Source organism: Nyctibius grandis, chromosome 31, assembly GCF_013368605.1.
Source record: "Nyctibius grandis isolate bNycGra1 chromosome 31, bNycGra1.pri, whole genome shotgun sequence".
Taxonomy (NCBI): Eukaryota; Metazoa; Chordata; class Aves; order Nyctibiiformes; family Nyctibiidae; genus Nyctibius; species Nyctibius grandis.
Window position 1 is genome coordinate 1,462,740 of NC_090688.1, and position 24,021 is coordinate 1,486,760.

Below are 24,021 nucleotides of genomic sequence, written 5' to 3' on the forward strand. Positions count from 1 at the left end.
AGGGAGGGAAAACTCCAATGTTTATTAGCAGCGAGCAGTGCGAAGTGGCCCTGATGCCAGGCTGGGAAGCCAGCCCATCACGGTGGGGTGGGAAACGGATGGTCGCTTGCCAAAACATCTGCTCTGGTGAGGTGTGTTACCAGTGCCGGCTGCGTGCGGTTCTCTGTGGGTCCCTGTGGCCACCGGCTCCAGAAGGTGACGAGCGGGTGGGCTCAGGACGGGCTCTCGGGTGGGCACATCGTGGCCTCACAGCCGCTGCAGTGTTTCCCCTCTGTGCTTTGCTGCGCCGTTGGCACGCTTCTCTGATGTTTCCTCTCCTGCTGCTGCCCACTTCTGTACCTGCTGTTCCTCTGGGTTTGCTGCCAAAATCCTCAGGTTGTCCCTAAACCTTTTCCTTTTGCTGGGCAGGTTCTGCAGGCTCTGCCCGGTGGCCTGGCAGGAGGCAGGGCAGCTCTCTGCTGCCGTGGCTGTTGCTGCAGAGCAAACGTGCAGCACGTCTGTGGCTGCAGTGGAGGCGGGGGGAGAGCCTTCCTCTGCTCTGTCTGTCTGTGAAACCGATGGCAACTCTTCTTTCACATCCACTCCTGCGCGCGGCGCCGGATGTGCGCTAAGATCCCTTATCGAGCAGCACTTCATCTTGTATTTATGAAAAGCGTTAGCTTTTGAGGGCATGGGAGTATTCAGGGACAGGGCTGAGGAAGCAGCATGCTGGTAGAGATGGTCTTAACCTTATTTCAGGCTGCAGTGGCACAGGAGGAGGTGTCCTAGCCTCAGATGTGAGATGCGACATGGAACCGGTTGTTCCAAGCTGCTTGGTGAAAAATTATCTATTTGTCTAGAAACCTTTTTTTCCCCCCTGCCACTGCTTGGTGACTGCAAAGCAGGCTGCGAGCTCTGGGGACGGGAGGGAAGGAGGTGGAAGGGGAACTTGCCTTCACAGAATCACAGAATCAATCAGGTTGGCAGAGCCCTCTGGGGTCATCGAGTCCAACCGTTGCCCTGACACCACCATGGCAACTAGACCAGGGCACTAAGTGCCATGTCCAGTCTTTTCTTAAACCCCTCCAGAGATGGTGACTCCACCACCTCCCTGGGCAGCCCCTTCCAATGGCTAATGACCCTTGCTGAGAAGAAATGCTTCCTAATGTCCAACCTGAACCTCCCCTGGTGAAGCTTGAGGCTGTGTCCTCTTGTCCTAGCGCTGGTTGCCTGGGAGAAGAGGCCGACTCCCACCCCGCTACAACCTCCCTTCAGGTAGTTGTAGACTGCACTAAGGTCACCTCTGAGCCTCCTCTTCTCCAGGCGAAACACCCCCAGCTCCCTCAGCTGTTCCTCGTAGGTCAGACCCTCCAGCGCCTTCCCCAGCTTGGTCGCCCTCCTCTGCACTCGCTCCAACACCTCAACATCTCTCTTGAAGTGCGGGGCCCAGAACTGGACACAGGATTCAAGGTGTGGCCTCACCAGTGCCGAGTACAGAGGGCAGAGCCTTACTGGGAAACCTCACACCTGAATGCGATGCTTTCCTGCCTTGTCCCTGGAGCGTGGCCCAGCGCCGGCACCGTCACAACCAGCTGATGATCTGGGTTGCGGTGACAGTGAATTTGTGTGTTTGTGACAAATGTGGGATCGTCCCTTTCACCAAAAGGCTTTGCAGGTGCCTTGGGTCCCACCGCTGCCGCCTGCCTCTTGCTGCCAAACCAGCGTCGTTACCTGAAGTTAAACCTGCTCTGGAAACCTCCGTGGTGCTGGGGGAAGGATGGAGAGGGAATGGCGATGCCTGGTACAGACGTGCTTGTGCAGCTCCCGTTCTGCGTCTGCAGGCACTGCTCAGCTCTCACGAGTCCCTCGCCCTTCGGCTGGACCCCGCGGTGCTGTCGGCCCAGCAGGCGCTCGGAGCACGTCTGGATCTGTCCTTCTTCGGCCTCCCTTTCCCATATCACGTGCCAGGGCAGTAAAAATATGTCTGAGTTGTCAAGGTGTTTTTTTTTTTTCCCCCACAGCTGAAGCAAAAATGGTTTAAAAGGATGTGCGTCCGGTGGCAGAGGTTGAAATACGGAACAGGGCTGTCCGCCCCGAGGGTGCTTTGGGCTCTGGCTCTGTAGTCCGTGCTCAGTAGCTGTTTGAGGGGCAGCTCTCCTTGAGCTTCTCCATTTCCCAGGGCACCAACGTGACTCAGTGATTTGGGATACAGACAATCCTTTGGATACCTGCTTGCAGAGAGAGCCTGTTCTGTGAGGAGTTACCAGGTGTGAAAGCCTCAGGTTTTCGCAGCAGATGAGCGGTAGGGACTTGACCTTGCCCAGTCAGATCTGGCTGGATTGTTCTGCTCTGAAGCTTCTTGGGGTCGACGTTGGCCGTACGGCTGAGTCTCGGGCTTTATGTTCTGGGTAGGAGGGGAGTAAATAGCAATATCAGGTTTTGACTGTCGAAACAAAACCTTTGCAGGCTCTCTCCCAGGGTTGGCGTGTTTGTGACAATGAAATTGGTGCAAGAACTGGGCAGGATGGGACTGGTTGGAAAAGAAGCAGGATCTGCTCTTACGTCAACCTCGGTAAATGTGTGGAGGGGAGAGCAGGAGAAGGGGAAGGCACGGGGCTGGTAAACAGGTTTGTGCTGGCCAACTGCTGTGGACTTTTGGAAGGCAGCTGGTTCCTTTGCAGCTCTGCCTTGTAGCAGCAACATGGATTTAATTAGTATCCGGTGTCTAGCTGGCGCTTGCTGCATTGTGGATGTATTGTCTGGTTTAAATAGAAAACCCACTGGCGGAGCCGCAGATCCCGGCGCATGCGAGGGGCTTGACGGCTGAGACCACTTGTTGGAGTAAGTGACTCTGTGAAATGCTTTATTGAATCCAGCTCTCACGGTGCCGAGCGGGGGCTTGAAAGGCGCCGTCGGTGTCTTGGCTGGGGTGCCTGCGTGTGTCCCGGGGAAACCACGGGAGCATGTGGGCTGTGGGAAGGGACGAAGAGCCCGCGGTCGGACTCTGACTATGGTCCTTTTAAGTTCTCCCAGCCAGAGACTCGCCTTTGTCTGTCGTCAACTTCCTTTCTTCCAGTACTCTACGTTAGTAAAACCGAAACCACTTCGACATCCTAATTGGCTTTTTTTGTGCTGAACTGTTAAGGTGTGATAGATTCTGCGGAGTTACAGCCTTGGCTGATTTACTTCACGCAGGGGCAGAAGGCGACCCCCGGGTCTTTTCCGCTGTTGTTCAGAGCCAGGTTTACTGCTCTGGTTACCCCTCCGTTACCCACCGCCTCCCTCTCACAGTAACAGCGAAGCAAGTTGCAGTTTCTCAGACAGAAATTGCTCCATCTGTGAGCAGGAACACCGAAGCAGCGCCGGTACGAGCAGCTGGAGCTGTAGTTGGGTCAGCTGCTGATCTTGCCACCTTCCAGCTGCGGATCAGAACCTCTTCTGGCCCAGCAGCCGTGGGGGCAGCTGTTGCTGGTCTTGGAGAAGGGATACTGGAGTGGAGAGCAGGTAGAAGATGCCGGTAACATCCCAGAGGCGTGGCAGCAGGGCTGGATGGGACGGTGGGCAGGTATCTCCTGCTACCTGACTCCCTCTTGCAGCCGGGGCTTTGTGTTCCCGACAGCCCACGGTGGTTTGGTGTTGCCGCAGTTTCCATGTGGCGTGGATCCGGCGTGGGGACCATGGGAATGGCTCCGGAGATGTACATGGCTCAAGAACCAGGAGGTCTCTGCCCTGGGGCTTAATTGGGCACAGTTGTGTGGCACACAAGGGGTAAATCGAGGCGTGTGGTTCCTTTTGTGGGGTCTCTACAGCCAACCAAGAAGCTGCTTCCCTTCAAGTCTCTCTAATAAAGCTTCAGGGTCTTTTCTGATGAACACCCCTGGATCAGCAGCCAGACAACCACCCTGAAGTCTCAACCACTTGCATCCCAGCTCGGTGTGGATGAGGAAGACTCCCTGCCTGGTCCTGAGCGGGCAGCTTGCTGGCAGCACTTCAGCAGTAATTATTTTTACACCCAAAAATATCTAATGAGGAAACAGGCCCCTCTTTAACCAACGGGAGTAGGACCGTTTTTACGCGTGTTTGCTCCTTGCTTGCGTAAGCAGAAATGGAAATCAGTGTGCTTTGGACAGTCCAAATTCAGAACATCCCAGATCCTCAACGTTTGTGAACACAAACAAGCTTGCAGAGTCAACAGCTCTTCTAGGGCAACTCCTAAATCTCTCAGGAAAAGCAGCCCCAAAGAAAACTTCACGCAGCGTCTCTCCGCTGCTGTGCAATTTGCTCTCAGCCAGATGCAGAATTTCACTCTTTTCGTTGGATCCCCGTCCAAAGCAGTTACACCTGGATGGAAAATATTAACCATGCTTTACCAAGGAGCCGGAAATACCACGAGGGAAATGGCAGCAGCAGCACAGGAACCAAGCAAAAAGCTAAAAATACTTCTCTAGGAAAAATAATAATAATGGTAAATATACACATGCTAAAATAAGACCAGATCTGAAAACTAGACTGGAAAAGATCAAACAGAGCACAAGTCAGACAAATCCATCCAAGAACCAAGCACCTAAGAGAGTCGATTCACCTTTTTGGGCTCATCAGCCACAAATTTAAACTTCCAACTACAGAATTCATAACATCTGCCATCCAGAGGGACCTGGACAGGCTCGAGAGCTGGGCCTGTGCGAACTGCGTGAAGTTCAACAAGGCCAAGTGCAAGGTCCTGCACGTGGGTCGGGGCAATCCCAAGCACAAATCCAGGCTGGGTGGAGAATGGATTGAGAGCAGTCCTGAGGAGAAGGACTTGGGGGTGATGGGTGACGAGAAGCTCACCATGAGCCGGCAACATGCGCTTGCAGCCCAGAAAGCCAGCGGTATCCTGGGCTGCATCCCCAGCAGCGTGGCCAGCAGGGCGAGGGAGGGGATTCTGCCCCTCTGCTCCGCTCTCCTGAGACGCCCCCTGCAGTGCTGCGTCCAGCTCTGGGGCCCCAACATGAGAAGGACACGGAGCTGTTGGAGCGAGTCCAGAGGAGGCCACGAAGATGCTCAGAGGGCTGGAGCCCCTCTGCTCTGGAGACAGGGTGGGAGAGCTGGGGCTGTTCAGCCTGGAGAAGAGAAGGCTCCGGGGAGACCTTCTAGCACCTTCCAGTACCTGAAGGGGCTACAGGAAAGCTGGAGAGGGACTTTTGACAAGGGCATGGAGTGATGGGATGAGGGGGAATGGTTTTAAACTGAAAGAGGGGAGATTGAGATGAGCTATCAGGAAGAAATTCTTTGCTGTGAGGGTGGTGAGACCCTGGCCCAGGTTGCCCAGAGGAGCTGTGGCTGCCCCCTCCCTGGCAGTGTTCAAGGCCAGGTTGGATGGGGCTTGGAGCAACCTGGTCTGGTGGAAGGTGTCCCTGCCTGTGGCAGGGGGGTTGGAACTGGATGGTGTTTGAGGTCCCTTCCAACCCAAACCAGTCTGTGATTCTGTGGAGCTGGATCATGGGGACGCTGTGCACGTTCCAGGTTCATGACCACATGCCCTCCTTGGGCAGCAAGACCCGGGGATGGTTGGGCTGTCCCAGCCCTAACTGTGTTGTTAGTGGTGCTGGAGTTTGAGGAACAGCTGAGATCTTGCTTTTAAAGCAGGCTGATGGTTTTGAATATGTCAGCTGGTATCCTCTAAAGATCTCGATGAAATCACGCGTGAGTCGTTACTGGTTTTATATTGTGAGAACTTGGTGTAACCAAGCGTTAGCGAGGCCTCTGAGCTGTGAAGCGGGACTCCCGTTCAGTACCAGCAGTTCTCTGCTGCAGTGTTGAAACTCTGCTCTTCTCGTCGTTCCGGAGGGAACGATGTGGCACAAACCTTTTTTTAAAAAAAAAAAATGAAATTTCATAGTAATCCACTAAAAAATCAGATTTGTGTTTAGAAGCTGGGAGAAAATAACTTGGAAGAGATTTGGATCTTGATCTGTTGGAGGTTAAGAGCTGACCGGAGTTTACAGTGTCTAAAAATCTCCTGGGGAAGGGAATAGCTGGTAACAAGAGAACACTTCTAATTTAGAGAAGAGCTTAATAGACATGAAGAGGAAGCCAGAAAGAAATATCCTTTTTCACAGCATAGCTCAAGTCTGGGGAAAAAAAACAATGCTTTATTATTATTATTTTTATTTTTACGATTTTTTTCTTTTAATCCTGATGTTTTTGTGGCTTGGATGTTGTTTTGGACGTGGCTGAGAGCTGCGGAGGGATGGCAGGGTGAGACGCCGAGGCGCTGGGGCTCGCTGGTCTGTGCTGGGAGCAGGACGGCTACGCGTGGCCAACGCTTTCACCTCTGCCAGGGGCTCAATGTGCTCGTGCGTCGTTTGCTAGAAGTAATTTTTTTGTTTGTTCTGTGTTAACTATATAGCTGGAGGTGCTGGTCTGTCTGATTATTTGCTCTGTTAGTGGGTTGTTTTTTTTTTAATCAAGGCGCTGGGCTGAGGCAGGCACGTGGAGCCCTCTCTCCTCCCCGACACACCGTGTTCTCGGTCAGGAGCTGGGAAGCCAGGAAGGGAGGGGAGGGTTGGAACAAGGATGCTCCGATCATGTTGGATTAAAAGCTTTGCTGCCACAGTTTAGGATTTTTTTGTGGGTTTGGTTTTTTTTTTTTTTTTCCATTGAACACCAGAAGAAATTCTGGTAGAAACATTATCCTCAGCTTTGTTATTTTTTTTTCTTTTTCCTTTTCAAGAAACAACCTGGATGGGGGGAAAAAAAGGGTTTTGGACAAACTACCTCTGGCAAAGTCCCTAATTGTAAACATTTTGGGGCCAAAAGTGAAACCACTCTGCAGTGTCTGTGTGCTGGAGCGGGGGAGACCAGCCGCAACCGTTCCCATGTGGAAGGGGAAACTGCGCTTCAGCTGCTCGTGGTGCAGTGACCATGGTGATGGGACTGCGTCTGCCGGGTACGCGGTGACTCAGTCTGGTGGCACCGTGCAGCCGCGAACCGGGGTCGGTGTTTGTGTGACGAGGGATGCGATGGCTTGTGAGGAAGACGGGCTGGAGGGCTTCAGGCGAGGGCTGTGCTTTGGGACGAGCAGGCTGGTGGGCTTGACGTGAGGATCCACAAAGTAGCTTTGGCACTGTTGGATATTCCCCAGCAGCGGGCCGATGACCTCGCGCCTGGGCAGCGGGAGCGCAGGTACGGCGGGTGGGTTTCACGGGATGGTGTTGCTGTTTGGTGGGGGAGTTTCTTCAGTCAGTTCCTGGGTTCTTGTCTTTTCCCTGAAGGGTGCCTTGGAGGAGGCAGGGGGGAAGGTTGCTGAGCTCTCAGCACTGTTCAAAAGCTGAGGAGGAGCCAAGCATCTCCCCAGGGACCTCAAATGGACGAGGCAGATGCAGGGGAGTTGTTGTCCCAGTGTAACGGGCGGGATGCGAAGGGCCTGGAAGTCAGTACGTGCACAGATCACCGGGGAGGCGAGGGCAGAGCTGAGAACCCTCAAATCCCAGCCCTGAACTTGAGCTGCAGGGCTCCCCCACCTCTCGAAACGCGCCGCACGCTACGCCTGGGTTCCCCCGTGGCTCTGCATCAGCAGTTAAGTAACAAACTATTTAACAAGAGCTTCCTGTTGTGCTGACACCAACGTGAATGCACAAAGGAGGAAACGGGGTAAACAGAGCTGCGCTGGCTCCTGCCTCGCTCGAAGCTGGGAAAAGCGTTGGAGGCTGCGAGGAGGCCTGGGCGCCATCTCCGCTGAACCCAACCCTGCTCGGGTCAGGGGATGATCTCCTTGTGGCTTTGATCAGCAGAAACTGCGCAGGCGTCGTGCGTTGCTGGGAAAGCGGCTGCTCTCAGGACTTCCTGATCTTGGAGGGATTCCCCGGGACAGACAAAGGCCCCTTCCCCCCTGCCCTGCTGCTCCGACTCCTCCGCAGGGGCTGTCCCCTGTGAGACACAGCCGATCATCCATCCTGATGGAGTTGGCCCAACTCCCCTGTGCCGTGGCAGGTGAGATGCTCACATCCAGAACACCCTTCTCCACCGGGTGCCCCAAGTTCCTCGGTCAAAGCACTCGACCTCCCCCTTTCTTGAGGGATCAGGAGGAAATTGGGCCAGAACAAGCCAATCTGCCTTTGCCATAAGGAATGTTCTGCTGCCGTGGTAGGTTTGTGTGGGTCTCCTGTGGCCGGAGCTGTAGCTGATGGACGTGCAAGGTAGAGTGAGCTCAGGGTGCTGCACAGCCCTGCTGCCTCTCCAGCCCATGGAGGAAACTTCCTTGGGTGGCTTTTCTCCCAACAGCAAGGCTTCCCTCTTCCTTCTGGGGAAGCAGCTGATGCAGCTGGGGACAGCCTGCCCCATGGACCTGTGTCCGAGCCTCTTTGGCATGTCTGCTGTGGGAAGGAGCTGATGGCAGGCTGCTGTGTCCGGCTCGGAGGAGAGGTGCGTGTCTGGGGATGGAGGAAGCTCAGGAGATCCCTCTGGAGCACATTGAGCCTGAGCCTGGCAGCACAAGGCAGGGAGAGGAGCTTATGCTTCCAGCTTACAACTTGCCTGTTGCCCAAGCAAAAGGCTGCTGTGAACTGCTCAAGTCCAAGTCTTGGAAAGAAAAAGTCAAGTCAAGAAAAAAAAAGAACCAACCAAACAAAAACCCCCTCCTACTTAATGTCTTATTTCCTCAAAAATCCACCCAGCATGAATTTTTCTCATGAATGTTAAGACTTGAGTCTCGGGGAGCTCGGCAGCACACTCTGGAGCATGATACCGTCTCTCTAAGGTAGAAACAGGAGCAGGCTTATTGCAGCCACCTCAAACTGGGCTTTCTTCTGCGGTGCTGGGGGGTGTGTGTGTAAAGAGAAAAGGGAAGGAAAGCGGCGTGGGGAGCAGGTTCCTGGCGCTTCTGCAGGGCTGGGACTCAGTCACCCCCCAGCTTTACAGCTCTGAGTCAGTTGTGGAAGACAGGAGTTTTGAGCCCGTGAAGTTAAATTGGTGCTGAAGGTGTGTTGAAGGCTCCCACCTCAGTGTAAAGGTGGCCTAGTTCCAGTTTGCTTGTGTTTGTTCGTAAGTATTGATTAAATAGCAGCGGGTCAAGCTGGATCTTTACACGTGTACGCACTTGCTGTCGCTCCGGTACAGGTTCACAGAATCCCAGCCTGGTTGGGGTTGGAAGGGGCCTCTGGTGATCATCCAGTCCAACCCCTGCCAAAGCAGGGTCACCCAGAGCACGTTGCACAGGGTTGTGTCCAGGAGGGTTTGAATATCTCCAGAGAAGGAGACTCCTCACCTCCCTGGGCAGCCTGTGCCAGGGCTCTGGCACCCTCACAGCAAAGAAGTTTTTCCTCATTTTCAGATGGAACTTTCCACGTTTCAGTTTGTGCCCGTTGCCCCTTGTCCTGTCGCTGGGCACCACTGAGAAGAGTCTGGCCCCATCCCCTTGACACCCGCCCCTGAGGTATCTGTAAGCATTGATAAAAAGGTTGTCTGGTTGTACTGGTCACACTGGCTGTCCTGCAAGAGATGCAAGCGTTGGGCTTGGACAAATATGGTTTGAACACGAGATTCCCAGAATATGAGCAGTAGTTGCATTATTTTTAAATCTTGGAAAATCCACTGGTTTTCCCTTTTGTGGAAGCTGTGTGCATGGGCTTTTCCTCGAAGCTTTCAGCTGTTGAAAGAGCACAAGTGAGAAGCGTCAGCCCAGCGGGAGGACGTCAGCCAGCCCTGCAGAGCACGGGGCACTGCAGACCCAGCGGGACAGGTTTCTGCTTTACTGGAACACTCTAGATTTTTCCTTTCCTCTCAGTCCAGAGCAAGTTGGTGGGAGGAGGTGGCTTCATGGCCAGTTCCTCTCATTTGGAGCAGCTGGAACAGCCTTTGTCCGTAAGCTGCTGTCTTGCTCCTCCAGCCTGCGTTGGCCTCTGCCTCCCACTGCCACAGGCATGCATGGGAATGGTGGCCCCGTGGAGGATGCAGGTGTGGGCCCAAACCTCCACCTCAGGAGGACCTTTCATACCACTACAGTTCACAGCAGTAGGTTGGAATGAGTATGTTCTTTTTTGTGCCCTTTCAGCCTGTGTTTCTCATTCTATAGCTGCTCACACCCCAGAGGAGTTGTTCCCCTCCTGAGCGCTCAACCTGGAAGGCCCCTGGTACCACGAGTACCTAGTACCACATGAGTACCAAGAGTTGTCCTGCTTGTCTTGGGTCTCTGGAGGCCTCATGCTGAGTGTGGCCTGGATGGAGAGGGCCCCAGCAGCGCTGCAGTGGTGCCCAGAGGCTGGTCTCCATGTGCTTGGGTAGAGCTCACGCGTCTGCCAGCTGCTGAAGAGCTGGAGGCTCCCGGCAGCCGGTGCCTTTGCTCTTGCTGAGCTCGTGGAGGGTGCCTGCGTGGGGACACCCGGGTTCTCCTGCCCCACCTCCGGCTTGCCCGTACCCGTTCCAGGGCACTCCTGGGGAAGCCTGACGAGGCTTTCCATGACCGCTCGTTTTGGGAAACCTCAGTGTTGTTTCCCCGTTTCGTCAGGAGCGGGGTTGGCTGCCGGCGCTGAAGACTGGAACATTTTTAACTACAAACCTTCGTAGACATCATCTGGGACCATCTGCAGCTTGCTTTACAGATGCTGGATCTTACTTCATTTTAAGACTTCTGATCTCCTCGTAAGCTAAGACTTCATCTGCCTCTGAAACTTTTAAAATTTATTGGGGTTGGGTTTCAGCTGCGTAAGGCCACCAGTTGCTTTTTGGTCTGGATTTTAGCGTTGGGAGCCAGCTGATGGGTCATCCTTTGGGACACCAGGGTATTTGGGATTATTTTTAGCTTTTCATTGGCAGTGAGCTGTACTTGGAGCTGCGTAGTGTCAAGGGCTTGTCTTTTTTTGTGCTCCCAAGAAGCTTTCCTTTCTTTTTCATCTGGATGCAGCTGTGTTTCTCTTTTGCTCGCAAGGTGCTGGGGAAACTGGCTTCGAGTAACCCTCCCAAAGGCTTGCAGAGGTCGGGGCTCGGGGCCAAGCCCCCGTGGTAGCAGCATCGCACCCGGCTGGTCCAGGACACCTGGACTCTGTTCCGAGGAGCACCACGGACCTGCTCCCTGACCTTCACCAGGCACTTCCCTGTGCCCAGCTGCTATTTTTTCCTCTTCTTCCCCTCTTTTGTCTTGCCCCGTTTAATTGTAACCTCTCTCGGACAGGAACACGGTGTGTGTATAAAGGGCCTAGAACAATGTGCCCCGGAGGGCATTGTACAAAGTACTTTCTCGGCAGCCACAAGGTTTCACTCTACAGGAAAGAAATTTTAAAAAATACAACTTTTGAGCATTTTAGACTTGAAAATATGGCCAGGAACTTCCCGAGCCTTGATATTTCAGTTCCAAGTCTCACATCTCAGAGACAAGGGCTAGCACTAGAATCGCAGCTTTTTTTTTAAATAAACAAAACCAAAACCAAAAAAAACAACAAAGAAACCCCCATCCCTTTTTCTCACCCTCATGACTGCAGGGAAAAAAGCTTGTCAAGGTGACTGGAGCAGACCTGGCATGCTCAAAACCAGATGGCAAATAAAAAGAACCCACTACTTCAACAAAACCAACACGAACCCCTTGTTTGGGTTTCAGATGATCGCTTCAGTGTGGGGTTTTTTGTCCCCTTTGTGGTACTTTCAGTGTGTTTTGTGGGTCTGTTTCGGGGAGGTGCTGAAGTCACTTGCACTTGGCTGCAGTTTATTTCCACTTTCAGGTTCCCTGGCTTGGAGCACTTTGCACTGCAAACATCGCAGGGCACTGCTTATTTGTTTTAAGACCACAGCTTGCTTTGGAATGTCTTCTACCAAACTTCAGGCCAATTTATTTCTTTTTCTCATTCGTCCCCCTCCCTCCTCTTCCCCCGCAAAGAGAGAAAAGTTTTCTTAGTCTCATCTTGCATCAGATTTGATACCAGGCCAACACATCCAGCCTAGAAGGTGCTTTGCTGAGGCTGCTTGCCCCGATGGGACCTTCTTTGGGGTGAGGTTCCTGTTCAAAATGCATCAATGTGCCGTCAGTTTGATCAGGGGCATCTTCCCCACGGTGCTGCTACCCTGGGGTGCCAGGATGGGGCAGGTCAGGGTCCTCGCTGCCCAGCCAGAGGCTGCTGTGTTTTAACAAACAACAGCTTTTGCAGAGCTGTTTGCTCCAGAGCAGTGGGAGTCCTGGGATTATACCAAAGGTTTCTGTTTTCTAATTAGGTTGTTCTCAATTTTAAAGGCCAGAGATCTCTTTATGGCGCAGAGTGGAAAACCTGACCAGGCCCTGACACCGCACAGAGGTGGGTCCTGCTTTCGTACCGAGGCACAGAGAGCCGTCGCCTCTCCTCGACGCTCTTCGGATGCGAAAATAGCTCCCTGCCAGCCCTCAGCTCCCCGTGGCTCATCCACGGGGGAGGCTGGTGGGCAGAGCTTGGAGGAGCATCCCTTGCCCTGGCCTGACTCACACGGACGCGGCTCAGCGAGTTCCTGCTGCTCTGGCTTTGGGACAAGGGGCCGTTGCGGCATGGCAGCCAGCTGGCACGTGGCCCCGGCGCGGGGGTCCGGGCCGTGGCCTCGCTGGTCGTTGCCCTGGCCCAGCTGCCTGAAAGGGGGGTTTGGAGGCGGATTTGGGGGGCTGCTCCGAGGGCAGGGCTGGAGGGTCGTGCTGCGATGCTGCCTGCGTTTGTCTGGGCCGGGGGACGACAGCGCAGTCTCCCAGCGCTCGCAGGAAACAGTATTTATTTTTTCCCGTCTGTTAGGGCTCTGTCTCGCTCCATTGTCTGAAATTCCTTTGCAGAGACTGACCCGTAACTCAAAAAAATCCCAAACGCAGGGCTTGGAGCTCCCTCGGCTCCGGCTGTCGGCCGCCTGACTCTGTGCAAACAGTCTGGGCCTGAAATCCCCCGGGACTGAACATAAAGGTCTGATTCAAAACAAAACCGGGGTATGAAGCAGCGTGGCCTGCGCATCGCCGGCTGCCTCCCCAGCGCGGTGTGTGGCAGGAGCCACGTCCAGGGAAGGTGGCTCCGAAACGCCCCGGGAGGGCTGTGTTGCCCCGACTGCTCCAGAGCTGGGAGCTCGTGGGGGAAACGGCTCCCCGATGCCCTTGCACGAGGCCGGCGGAGGTGGGAGAAGCATGAGACAGGCAGGAGGGCACCGAACCCGGGGCGGAAATTACTGGGGGAGCGAAGAATGAGCAGGATGTCACGTGTGGGCTGTGCGCGCTCGGGGCTGGGGGAGAACAAAGCGCAGGGCAGCCCCGCTCCCCTGCCGCTCCCACCCCGCTTCCTGCTGGCACGGGACGGGGCCCGCTGGCTGCCAGGGGAGGGGAGCATCAGGGCAGGAGCCGGCCCGCGTGGCGTTGAGGGAAGCTGGAAGGCTCTGCGTGCCTCAGTTTCCCTCGGCTGAGATGTGCTGGGCGCAGCAGGATGGTCCCCAAGGTGTCGGCCTGCTGGTGGTGGCCTTGGAGAGCCAGGCTGCTCTGTGCTGGGGATGCTCCGAAGGTGTTGGCCTGGAGGATGGGGCCTGTGGGGGAAGGAGGGGGTCCCCATCCTGTGTGAAAGCCTCATTCCCCAGTACCTGAACAGGCAGGTCCCACAGATCGGTGTCATGCACCTGCAACAGCCCCGAGGAGCTGGACCAGCACCCTGCAGCCCCGGTCCCTCCTGGAGAGCGGATGCTGTGGACAGAGCGGGTGGGGCCTGGCGAGGATTTGGTGTCAGGCGAGGACGGGGAGCGGGGCAGCCCTGGGGAGCAGCTCCCCTGCCCACGGACCCTTATGTGGCTGGTCCTTCCCCCGTGCTGAGCTCCAGCTTGAGTGTCTTTTTCCCTCTGGTGCTCCTAGACTCTCCCCCATTTCCCCCCATACACCCTTTAGCACAAGAAGCCTTTTTTTTGTTATTAATAGCTATTGAGAGCCAAGAAAAAGTTTTACGGGGCTTGGCCAAGCGTCAGGCCTTGCAGCGTGCTCATTTCCTGCAGTCTGAGCGCTGGCGGGGCCGGGGTTTGCTTGTCTAACCCGCAGGTAACGAGGCCGTGGCAGCAAGGGCTCTTCGGTGGGTGTCAGGGGAGTGGGAGAAGGTGGTGAGAGGGGGAGCGGGGCTGGGGGCTGCCTCGATATGAACCAAGGGCTGAGCTGGGAGCAAACCCAGAGATGATGAATGCTGGGGGGGAAGTGAGGTGTGCGCGTGCGTGGGTCGGTGTGTCTGTCCCTCACGTGGGCTCCCAGGGTGTCCCCAGCTCCTGCTTGACCCTCGGCGCTTTCCAGCCCGTGTTTGGCTTCCTGGCTGGCCGGCTCCTGGCGTGCTCTGGCTGCCTCCCGTGCCGGCGGCCCTGCGAGGAGGGGCTGAGCCCAACGTCACCCCACGTAGCTCGGGTGGGAGTCCTGGGTGATGGAGGGAGAGCGTGGCTCCCTCTTGGGGACATGAGCCAGCAGTGTGCCCAGGTGGCCAAGAAGGCCAATGGCATCCTGGCCTCTATTAGGACTAGTGTAGCCAGCCGGTCTAGGGGAGGGATCGTCCCTCTGTGCTCGGCACTGGTGAGGCCGCACCTTGAATCCTGTGTCCAGTTCTGGGCCCCGCACTTCAAGAGAGATGTTGAGGTGTTGGAGCGAGTGCAGAGGAGGGCGACCAAGGTGGGGAAGGGTCTGGAGGAACGGCTGAGGGAGCTGGGGGTGTTTAGCCTGGAGAAGAAGAGGCTCAGAGGTGACCTTAGTGCAGTCTACAACTACTTGAAGGGAGGTTGTAGCGCAGTGGGAGTCGGCCTCTTCTCCCAGGCAACTAGTGATACAACAAGAGGACACAGCCTCAAGCTTCACCAGGGGAGGTTCAGGTTGGACATCAGGAAGCATTTCTTCTCAGCAAGGGTCATTAGCCATTGGAAGGGGCTGCCCAGGGAGGTGGTGGAGTCACCATCTCTGGAGGGGTTTAAGAAAAGACTGGACATGGCACTTAGTGCCCTGGTCTAGTTGCCATGGTGGTGTCAGGGCAACGGTTGGACTCGATGATCCCAGAGGTCTTTTCCAAGCTGATCGATTCTGTGATCCTGCATCCCTGAGCCCAGGGCTGGGCGATGGTACTTGGCATCCCACCTCTCTGGAAGGGAGCGAGGGGCTGATTTGTCCTCGGTGTCGGGCTGTACGCGTGTGAACGCGGTGAGCTGCGCGGCGAGGGGCTTGTGCGGAGCCGATGTTGTAGAATCACAGAATAGTTTGGGTTGGGAGGGACCTTCAAAGGTCGTCTAGTCCATCCCTCCTGAACAAGCAGGGGTGGGCACGTGGGAAGGAGCTCCCTGGTTCCAGGGGCTGAGCTGAGCCCTGCCTGGTTGTGGGGGCCGAGGGGAACCCCAAGTTACCCCACTGCCGGCACGGGGCTTCCCACCAGCCTCACTGGGAATCTCTGGGAGCTGTGTACGTGGGGTAGGCGAGGTGCTGCACGACCTGCGAGCAAACAGGCATCCACAGCCATCAGTTACTGTCAGTGTCACTCACGTCAGCGAGCGTCACTGAGGAAGCGGCAGCGATCAGGAGCTCGCCGTGGAGGCCAGCGAGGTGTTAGTAAGGGATCCTCGTTTGCCAGTGCCTGTTTTACCGCAGCCCGGCAGCGCTGGGTGGGCTGTCGTGGGAGCCCTGAGCGTGGGCATTCCCCACCCACACACAACTCCTTAGAAACCGTGTCCTCTCCCACACCTCCTGGCGCAGGATCGCTGGCACAAAGTTCCCGGTCTAGCCACAGCGGAGGTTGGTGCCGGGGGTGGGGGAAGCGCTCTGACTCAGCTGGCTGCGGCCTCTGGACCCGCAGGGACCCTCCCGGGGACAATATCCTCTTTTCACTTCATAGGAAATGGCACGCCTGGCGTGGTTTGCCCTGTAATGCGGTGGTTTACGTGTGTCCTCCACCCTCGGGGACTCGCGGGTCTGACTAGCAGCAGCCTGGCCCCGAGCGCCTCGGCCGGTGCCTCCCTGCTGCCAGCAGCCCTTCCCCGTGGGGACGTTGTTCTCCTCAAGTGACTCTCCGCTGGCTCCGACCTGGAGACACTCATCGAGTGTTTCACCTCCTGCCGTGGCCAGACTTTATTTATTTATGCCAGCATCTGAGACGTGGGGCACCCTGTGATGGTCCTGACCCCCCCCTGCCTCTCCCACCCCTCAGTTGTGGCACCCTTCATCGTAGCTGGAGTTATCTGTAACGCGGGGACGGTGGTGGAGAGGCTCTGCAGAGCCTGGAGCCCACAACCCCTTGTTGTCCTCCCTGTTTGCTCATCCTAATTTTCTCCCTCTCCTTTCCGCAGCTGGGAGACCGAGGAGCCGCGCTGGGAGGACCCTCTCCGCAGGATGTTCTCTCCACCAAAGAACTCCCTGTAACAAGCGACGATGACAATCCCGGCAGGACCTTGGAAAGCACTAACATTTCAGTAGCCCAGCACCCGTGGGTGGCCGCTTATCCCTCCTTCTCCACGCCCCGTCCTCCCATCGCTCACCGGGATGGTGTATTAACCAAGAAGAGCCCTGCTTCTTTGCTCCTCAGCCCTCAACTTTCGGCAGCTCTGGGATTTGTATGGCAGCAGCGTAACCGTGGAGAGGCCGGGGTATCACAAACTTATGGATTTTGATAAGAGAGGAGGGAAAGGGGAGCTGGAGGAAGGTAAAAGGATGTCCAAGACAGGTGGAGGAAGGAGCAGTCATGGAGGCCGGAGTGCTGGAACCAACTCGGGAGTCTTAATGGTGGGTCCCAACTTCCGCGTCGGCAAGAAGATTGGATGCGGCAATTTCGGGGAGCTCCGTCTAGGTGAGAAGGGTCGTTTCTGTCCTCGCTATAACCACGTGTGCAGGGAGCTGGCACGTGCCTGTGACCATCAGCACCCAGGGGTGCTGGACGGCCGTACGGTGTTGGAGCATTGCACGTCGCAGGCAGCTCTCGCTTCCTTCGCGGAGTTTCCTTTTCCTCAGTCCCTTCACGCTGTGCTTGAGCTTTCGAAGCCCATCGCAGCCCGAAGGACTGGTTGCTGTCTCCCATCTCCTCCCCATACCTATCGCTCTTTGGTGTCTGTTGGAAGTGGGGGGCACCCACGCAGGCCTGGGTGTCCCCCCACCCCAGTCCAGGAACCCTGAGTAATGTTTCAGGAGGTGCCGCCGTGTGCTCACCAGATCTCACCCCGCTTGTGCCCGAGGTGCTGCTCTCCCGCTGCGCCACGTGCCTCAGGAGAGCGGCTGGGGAGTGGGGGGCTTGTGGGGCGTTGGCTCTGCTGGGGCGAGCATCTGGGGAAGAGAGGCAGGATTTTAGCGCAGGTATCCTAAAATTTTATGCAGGGGAGAGAGAAAGGGCTGGATAAAAGCCGAGCGCCTTCCGTGGTCACTTTCCGTTTTGAACCAAGTTTATCAGGAAACGGTTCAAGCGAACTCCAGTTTCGAGGGTGGGTGGGTTACTCGGCGTGCCCCAGGAGGCTTTCAGCAAGCTGTTAACTCTTGTGTTGGCATCAGGCAGCTGGGAGAGGCCTGGCAGTGCCAGGCACCGCTGTGCCAGCAGCGCAGGCTGGACGTCTCCAGGAATGTGCGTTGGACGCGTTGATGGAGCCTCTGCCAGACCTTGGCTGCGAGTGCTTTGGGGAAGGGCTTGTGCCCTCAGAAGGGTCCCCGGCGCAGGCTGGGAGCCTGTGACAGCCGTGGGCCTTGTTGCTCCGTGATATTTTAAGCAGCGCCGTTTCAAACCGAGCTCTGAGCTAAACGTGCAGTGAGCGCGGTCGCCTCGGCAGGCTGGTTGCGTGCAGGAGGTGGGAGGCTGTCGGGAGGCACTCGGGCACCCGCGCGGAGGGTGGGGTGGGTTTACCCACCTCGCTGTGCCGCCTCTGTCTGCGGGGAGTTAATGTTAGCTCTTCCCAGCGTGACAGACTGGCTGGTGCCAGGCGAAACCGTCCTGTTCCTGAACTCCCCGATGGGATCGTCGCTTAATTGCAGAGCTTGGGAAAATGCTGTTTCTAATCCAGCCGAGTGGTTCCCGTGTCTGTCTGTCTGTCTGTCCTGGTGTCGTGAGGAGCTCTGATCCTTCCCCCAGACCCCCAGGTATTGTGGAAGGAGAGGGACTGAGGGATTTTACCACACCAACTGCTCCTTTCGCTACCCCGGGTGGATCTGAACACCCCTGGGGACACTGCACCTCCGGGCAGGGCTGGCTGGGAGGGGGTGGGCGGAGGGCTCTGGGCTGGGCAGGGTCTACCTGTGTCCTTCTGTCCTTCCACCTCCCTTTCCGTGCTTGCCAGTGAACATCCCGCAGTGGGTACGTGGGTTTGGGCGAGGTATCTTCCAAGATCCCGCTCTAGGCAGGAGGCTGAAACAGCTGGGGCCTTGGCTGGTGCTTTGCCTGGCGTGGTCAGCGCTGAGGGTCAGCGTGATCCCCTGCCTTGGCCTCCCCCGCGCTTTTTGGGGACAACACTAAGGTGGACACGAGTCTCACGCAGATCTGAGGAGCATCTGTGAAACTGGCAGTGCGGGTTGCTCAGAGCGGAGCTGCTGCAGGGGCCTGGGAGCAGTTGGGCTCAGTCTGCTCGTGGCTGAAGGGACAAGCAGCGAGCTCTTGCTCTGGGGCTCTGCAGCGGTCGATTCTCACTGCGAGAGTTTGTCCTTGCCACCAGCCAGAGAAGCTTCTAGTCCCTTCACATGGTTTTGCTGCCCTGTAGTGATAAAGGGCTGAGCACAAGGTCTCATCACAGCAGTGGAAGCCACAGCTATGTGGCTTTTCTCCTAAACTCGCATCTCTCCTGCTTAGGTGTGCCCCTGAGCTGCGTCAGGGCTCAGGAATGCTTTCAGGACTTCATGGAAAACAGGGGTTCCTCCAACTGCAGATGAATGGCAAGGGACCAGAGGGATCCCGCTGCGAAGTGGTGGCAGGAGCAGGGATGCTCCCCAGCTGCACGCTCAGTTTGCCCCTGGGAATGGAGCATTCAGGCCTCAGGGCAGGCTGGTTGCAGAAGCCAAAGTGTAGCGCAGTGTTTAAAAGCTGCCAAATCTTCTTTGGACATTTTCCTTTAATAAAAAATAACCCAGGAGATCTTGCAAAAACATGCTTGGAGGTGACTCCTCCAGCTCCCAGTGGTGGGGGATGGAGGAGGATGAAGTTGTCTTCCTGAAGCAGGTAACGCTTTGCCCAATTTCCCCACCATGCCCATCTGTCCTTCTGGGTGCCTCAGCTCAGCTGCCCCACATGGGGACAAGTGTCCTCCCAGGTACGGAGGTGTCCAAAATCAGAAGCGATTTGTTTAAAAATAATTAAAAAAAACAAAAAAAAATGTTGGCATAAGGCATTTGTGGGCAGCCAGAAGGAGAATGACGTGGGCAGGAGTTCCTGGCTCCCAGAGCCGTGCTTGGATCCTGCCCCTCTGCGTTCACGCTGGCCTTGGCATCCTGGGCGATACACAGACGTCCTGCCAGTCCCCGTCCCAGTCAGACGGCGTCGCTGGCCAGTTCCTCGCTGTATGAGCACAGACTGGAGAGCTGGGGTGGGAGCTGGAGGGGGGCGGCTGCCCCAGCCCTCTGGTGCGTGGGGTTTGGGGTTAGCGAGGGGCAGGATTGGGTCGTGCAGGTCCTGTTACCTCCTGGTCACCCCATCCTGGTGCTTCACCCTGGGCTGGGCAGGGCACTGTGTCCCGGCCAGCACATCCAAAGTGCTTGTTCTTCCCCCTGCCAGCCTGCAGCCATGGGCAAGCGCCAGCCCTGCTCCTCGTGGGGCTTGTGGCCCCCTGAGCTCCCCCCTGCCCGCTGCCAGCCCGTCTCCGTACCAGCGCTGGATGCTGCCCGCTGAAACACAATGCGGGAGGGAGGAAGCTGGTGGCAGCGGGGGTGGCCGGAGCGTGGCTGGTGGCTCGTGTACCCTGGCACCGGGCTACGGGCGAGCAGCAGGAGCCTGCGGCCCTCTGCCAGCTCCCCGCACCCCCGGGAGCGAGGCCAGCACATGCAGCTCGCAGCGAGGGTTTGTCGGAGCAGGCTCCGCTTAGGAGCTCCTCGGTAGTGCTTTGGGGTGGGCTGGGGTAGGGGAGAGGAGGAAAACCCAGATGTTAAACTGAGAGAGGGGAGATCGAGGCGAGATATTAGGAAGAAATTGTTGGCTGTGAGGGTGGTGAGACCCTGGCCCAGGGTGCCCAGAGAAGCTGTGGCTGCCCCCTCCCTGGCAGTGTTCAAGGCCAGGTTGGATGGGGCTTGGAGCAACCTGGTCTGGTGGAAGGTGTCCCTGCCCATGAGTTTGGAACTAGATGGTCTGTAAGGTCCCTTCCAAACCAAACCACTCTGTGATTCCATTCTATGTTCACCAGAAAGGTCAAAAATGAGCCCAAAGGACCTGGATTGTACGCAAGCCTTCCCCCGCTGAGCTCTGCCTGGTGCTGGGCTGCCTCAGAGCCGGGAGCTGTTGTTTGTCCTGCCAGGCTGCCTTGGCACGGACAGACAGGCTGGGCCTGGGAGTCCCCTGGGGCTGCCTGAGCCATTTCCCTGCCAGGAGGGGCTGGCAGAGGTGGTGGCATGGGGAAGGGAGGCTGTCCCGGCTGCCCTGCAGCTCCCTGCCAGCCCCCTCCCCAGCCTGGCCTGAGGCCGGTGCTCTGGATCCTGGGCTGTGGGGAGGGACGGGGACCTGGCAGAGGCTGTTCTTCCTGCAATAAACTTCTGCCCGTTTGATTTTTGCAGCTTTCCTGTGCTTACCCCTCTCCCCCAGCCTGGTGCGTTCAGTTCTAATGGCAGCACGGAAACACGGCGGCCGGTTTCCTTCGAAGTTAAAAAGTAAAACCAATGTTTTGGAGGGAGGAGAACAGAGGAGGTGGGTCCTTGTGCGGTGTGCGAGCCAGCAGCAGGTCACTGCTACAGCTGGGCTGGGGCCACGTCCCAGCTGAACGGTCACGTGCGAGTGCTGGGGCCGTTCCCAAGCTCCCTTGAGCTGTGGCTCTCGCCCTCCTGGGTCCACGCTGGGGTTTTGCTCCCCTGGGGCCACAGAAGGTACCTCCAGAAAATGCAGGCTGGGGTCAGCGCGCTGCACGGGACACCCGGAGCCCTCCGTACACCTCCACGTACGGCGAAGGGCTCGGCCACCTCTAAAAGGCCGCTGGCTACTCTGCGCTGGGTTGGAGCCACAGACCCACCGGAGGTGGCCCAAGGGCGTCACCGGAGGAGGCCATGGGAGAGCCCACACATGCCTCCCTTGCTAATAGCTCTCGCTTGTTTTTCCTCTCGGTCTTTCAGAGCCTCCTCTAGAGGAAGGTCAAACTCTAACTTTTTTTTTTGTCCCCTGATGGTGTTAAAACCCCAGTGCTCCGAGGAGCTGTCGGTGCTGGGACTGACGCCCCTTGTGTCGCCAGGCCTGGCTGCCTTCTCCCGCGCTCCTCGGCTGCGTCGCCCAGGGACCGGAGGAGCCAAATCACCAGTCCCGTTGCCTCGGTGTGACTTGGGGCTGTAGAGCGCAGAGGCTCCCGGTGCTGTGCCCCACGCCGTGCCATGACCGAGGGGCAGTGCCAGGCGGAGGGGTTGGCACAGGGGGAGCCGCTTGGACGGGGACCCGCTCGGGAGCCTGGCATGGAACCCGGCTCCTCCTCGGGCCGCTGTGATGTGCGGGAGCAGGTGCCGGACCCCAGCGCTGCCAGAGCCGCCGTCGGAGGGGCCGGGTTGGGTGTTAGCAGAGGGTGAAGAGAAAGTCACGGCCGGCTTTTAAATGTGATACAGGCCCTGGGTCTGGCCACCTCCTCCCATGGGTGGCTTTGGCTCTAGGTGGGTTTGGCTCGGCTCTGATCGCACACACCAGCTCTGATCGCACACACCGTGTCGTGCAGGTGCTGGCAGCTGGATTCAGAGGTGCCGCCAGCACCGAGCTGGGCAAAGGCCTCTCTGCAAACGCAAATATTTGCTTTCTGCTGCCCATCTTGCCACTTTTCTCTCTTTTTTTTCTTTCTAAAGCACCTTTTCTGCTGTGAATCCTGCAGTGCTGCCTGCTTGAGTCCTCCCCCGGGGTGCTCTGTGCACTCCAGCACATTTTGGATGTTAAAGTGATCATGGTTAGCGAGCGCTGGGCAGAGCCGCAGCGTGGGGCAGCTGCAGGAGCTGCTCCAGGGGAGTTCCCTGGTGTGGGCCGGGCCCTGCCAGGGGAAGGACCCCGCAGCCTCCTTGTTCTTTCAGTTTTTCCTGGTGCTTCTTTTTTCCCCCCTCATGACAGGCTGGTTCTGCTCTTCACAGGTTTTTTTTTTAATTGGGGAGACCTTCTAGCACCTTCCAGTACCTGAAGGGGCTACAGGAAAGCAGGAGAGGGACTTTTGACAAGGGCATGGAGTGATAGGATGAGGGGGAATGGTTTTAAACTAAGAGGGGAGACTGAGATGAGATATTAGGAAGAAATTGTTGACTGTGAGGGTGGTGAGACCCTGGCCCAGGTTGCCCAGAGAAGCTGTGGCTGCCCCCTCCCTGGCAGTGTTCAAGGCCAGGCTGGATGTGGCTTGGAGCAACCTGGTCTGGTGGAAGGTGTCCCTGCCCGTGGCAGGGGGTTGGAACTGGATGGTCTTTAAGGTCCCTTCCAACCCAAACCCTTCTGTGATTCTAGGAGGGTGGTGGTGGTTAGACAGCAGCAATGCTCTGTGCTCGCTCTGCTCCCCCGTCTTCCCTATCAGCTGTATCCAAGCCCTCAGAGTGTTACAGGACAGGATGAACCACGGGGGTATCAAATGATTTGGACTCATTTCTTGGGCTGGGAGAGGGCTGCGTGGTGGGGCCAGGACAGATGCCACCTAACAGGGACAGGAGTGGACATCTCCAAGCACAGCCCTGCTCAGGATGCTCCTGCCTCCTTCCCTTCTCCCTCCTGGCCGTGCTGGGCCCATTTTGCTGTGCCCCTCTGTCAGGTGGCAGATATCTTGCCATGGGGTTTTTTTTTTCCCCTCTTCAGACCCAGCCTAACCTCAGGGACAAAATCCAGCCGTGAATTTTCCACCTTAGCTGGGGAGCACGTGGGGACGTCGTCGAGAGGTGACTGTGCCCGCGGCGGGGGTGAGGGGGCTGCACTGGGGTCCATCGGAATGTCAGTTCTTCCCTACCCCCCTCAAGTTCCCAGTGACCTGAGGGTTTCCTTGAGCTCTCTGGAGCCATGTGTGGGTCTGGGGAATGTCCCATGTCCTCCCCAGGAAATGTCACTCCGTGATGGGCCAGAAACCCTGGGTCTGGCGTACGCTCGCGTCAGCCAGACTTTTCTCCCTCCTTAATCACCTCCTGCCTAATTGATGCAGAGGGATTTGGTTTTGCAGAGGCAGGAGACAGAGTGGCTTGGCAGAGGTCCCTTGGGATGGGAGAGGATCCGCGAGGCAGCAGGATTGAACCCCTCCTTGGCTGCAGAGCCCGTCCCTGGGAGGAGCCGCTCCATTAATATCTCCCATTCATCCCTCTTCCCGTAAACCTTCCGCCGACTCTGGCGCTCAGCAGCTGGCTCTGATGTCACCCAGCGAGGATTTATTGCTGCTTCAGGTGGAGAGCAGCAGTCGGAGCAGATGAAATCTTATGCCAGGAGGAGCTTGTTCCCTGAGCAAATTGCTTGGAGAAAATCCGAGGAGACAGATGCAGCTCCATCAGATACGCACACGCCGGGCGGGGGGATCGCGTGTCTACTGGCTCTGCGTGCCGCCGCAGGGAACCTGCTGCGCTCCACTCCCGTCTCCCCGGCATCCTGGGGGGCTCTGGCAGAAGGGGCACTCGGATATCTCTGCAAACCTCTTCAATCTTTGCCTTTATGGACCTGGGGCAGAGGTTGTACTGATGCTTCCCAGGTGTAACACCTTCCTCGTGCCCTCCTGGCAGGCTGGGGTGAGCAGGGTGATGTGCAGACACTGTTAGCTCGACTTTTCTATAGTTCTGATGTGAAAACTCCTGTGAAGGTGCTGAGCTCTCTAGGAAGTCATGTACAGGGCTCTGGGGGGGCATGGCTGCCCGCTCAGCTCTCCTGGGCCCTCGGAGGCTGTCTTCTGGCCCTCCCTGCAGCACGTCGGTGCCTTCAGCTCCTCGTTACACAGTCTGGGCTGTGCTGTGGGTCTGCTCCTGGCTTCCCCTGCACCCTCGGGTGGGTGGGAGCATCCTGA

At 57.0% G+C, this 24,021-nt stretch overlaps 1 protein-coding gene across 3 annotated transcripts in view; it reads left to right on the plus strand.

Moving 5' to 3' along the window:
- CSNK1G2 (casein kinase 1 gamma 2) overlaps positions 1 to 24,021 on the plus strand; it is a 48,483-nt gene that overhangs the window by 14,491 nt on the left and 9,971 nt on the right. For all 3 annotated transcript variants that reach the window (XM_068420876.1, XM_068420878.1, XM_068420877.1), the window contains exon 2: positions 16,228 to 16,724. In XM_068420876.1, coding sequence (XP_068276977.1) covers positions 16,538 to 16,724 — 187 coding nt within the window. In that variant the 5' untranslated portion in view covers positions 16,228 to 16,537. The remainder of the gene's footprint in view (positions 1 to 16,227; positions 16,725 to 24,021) is intronic.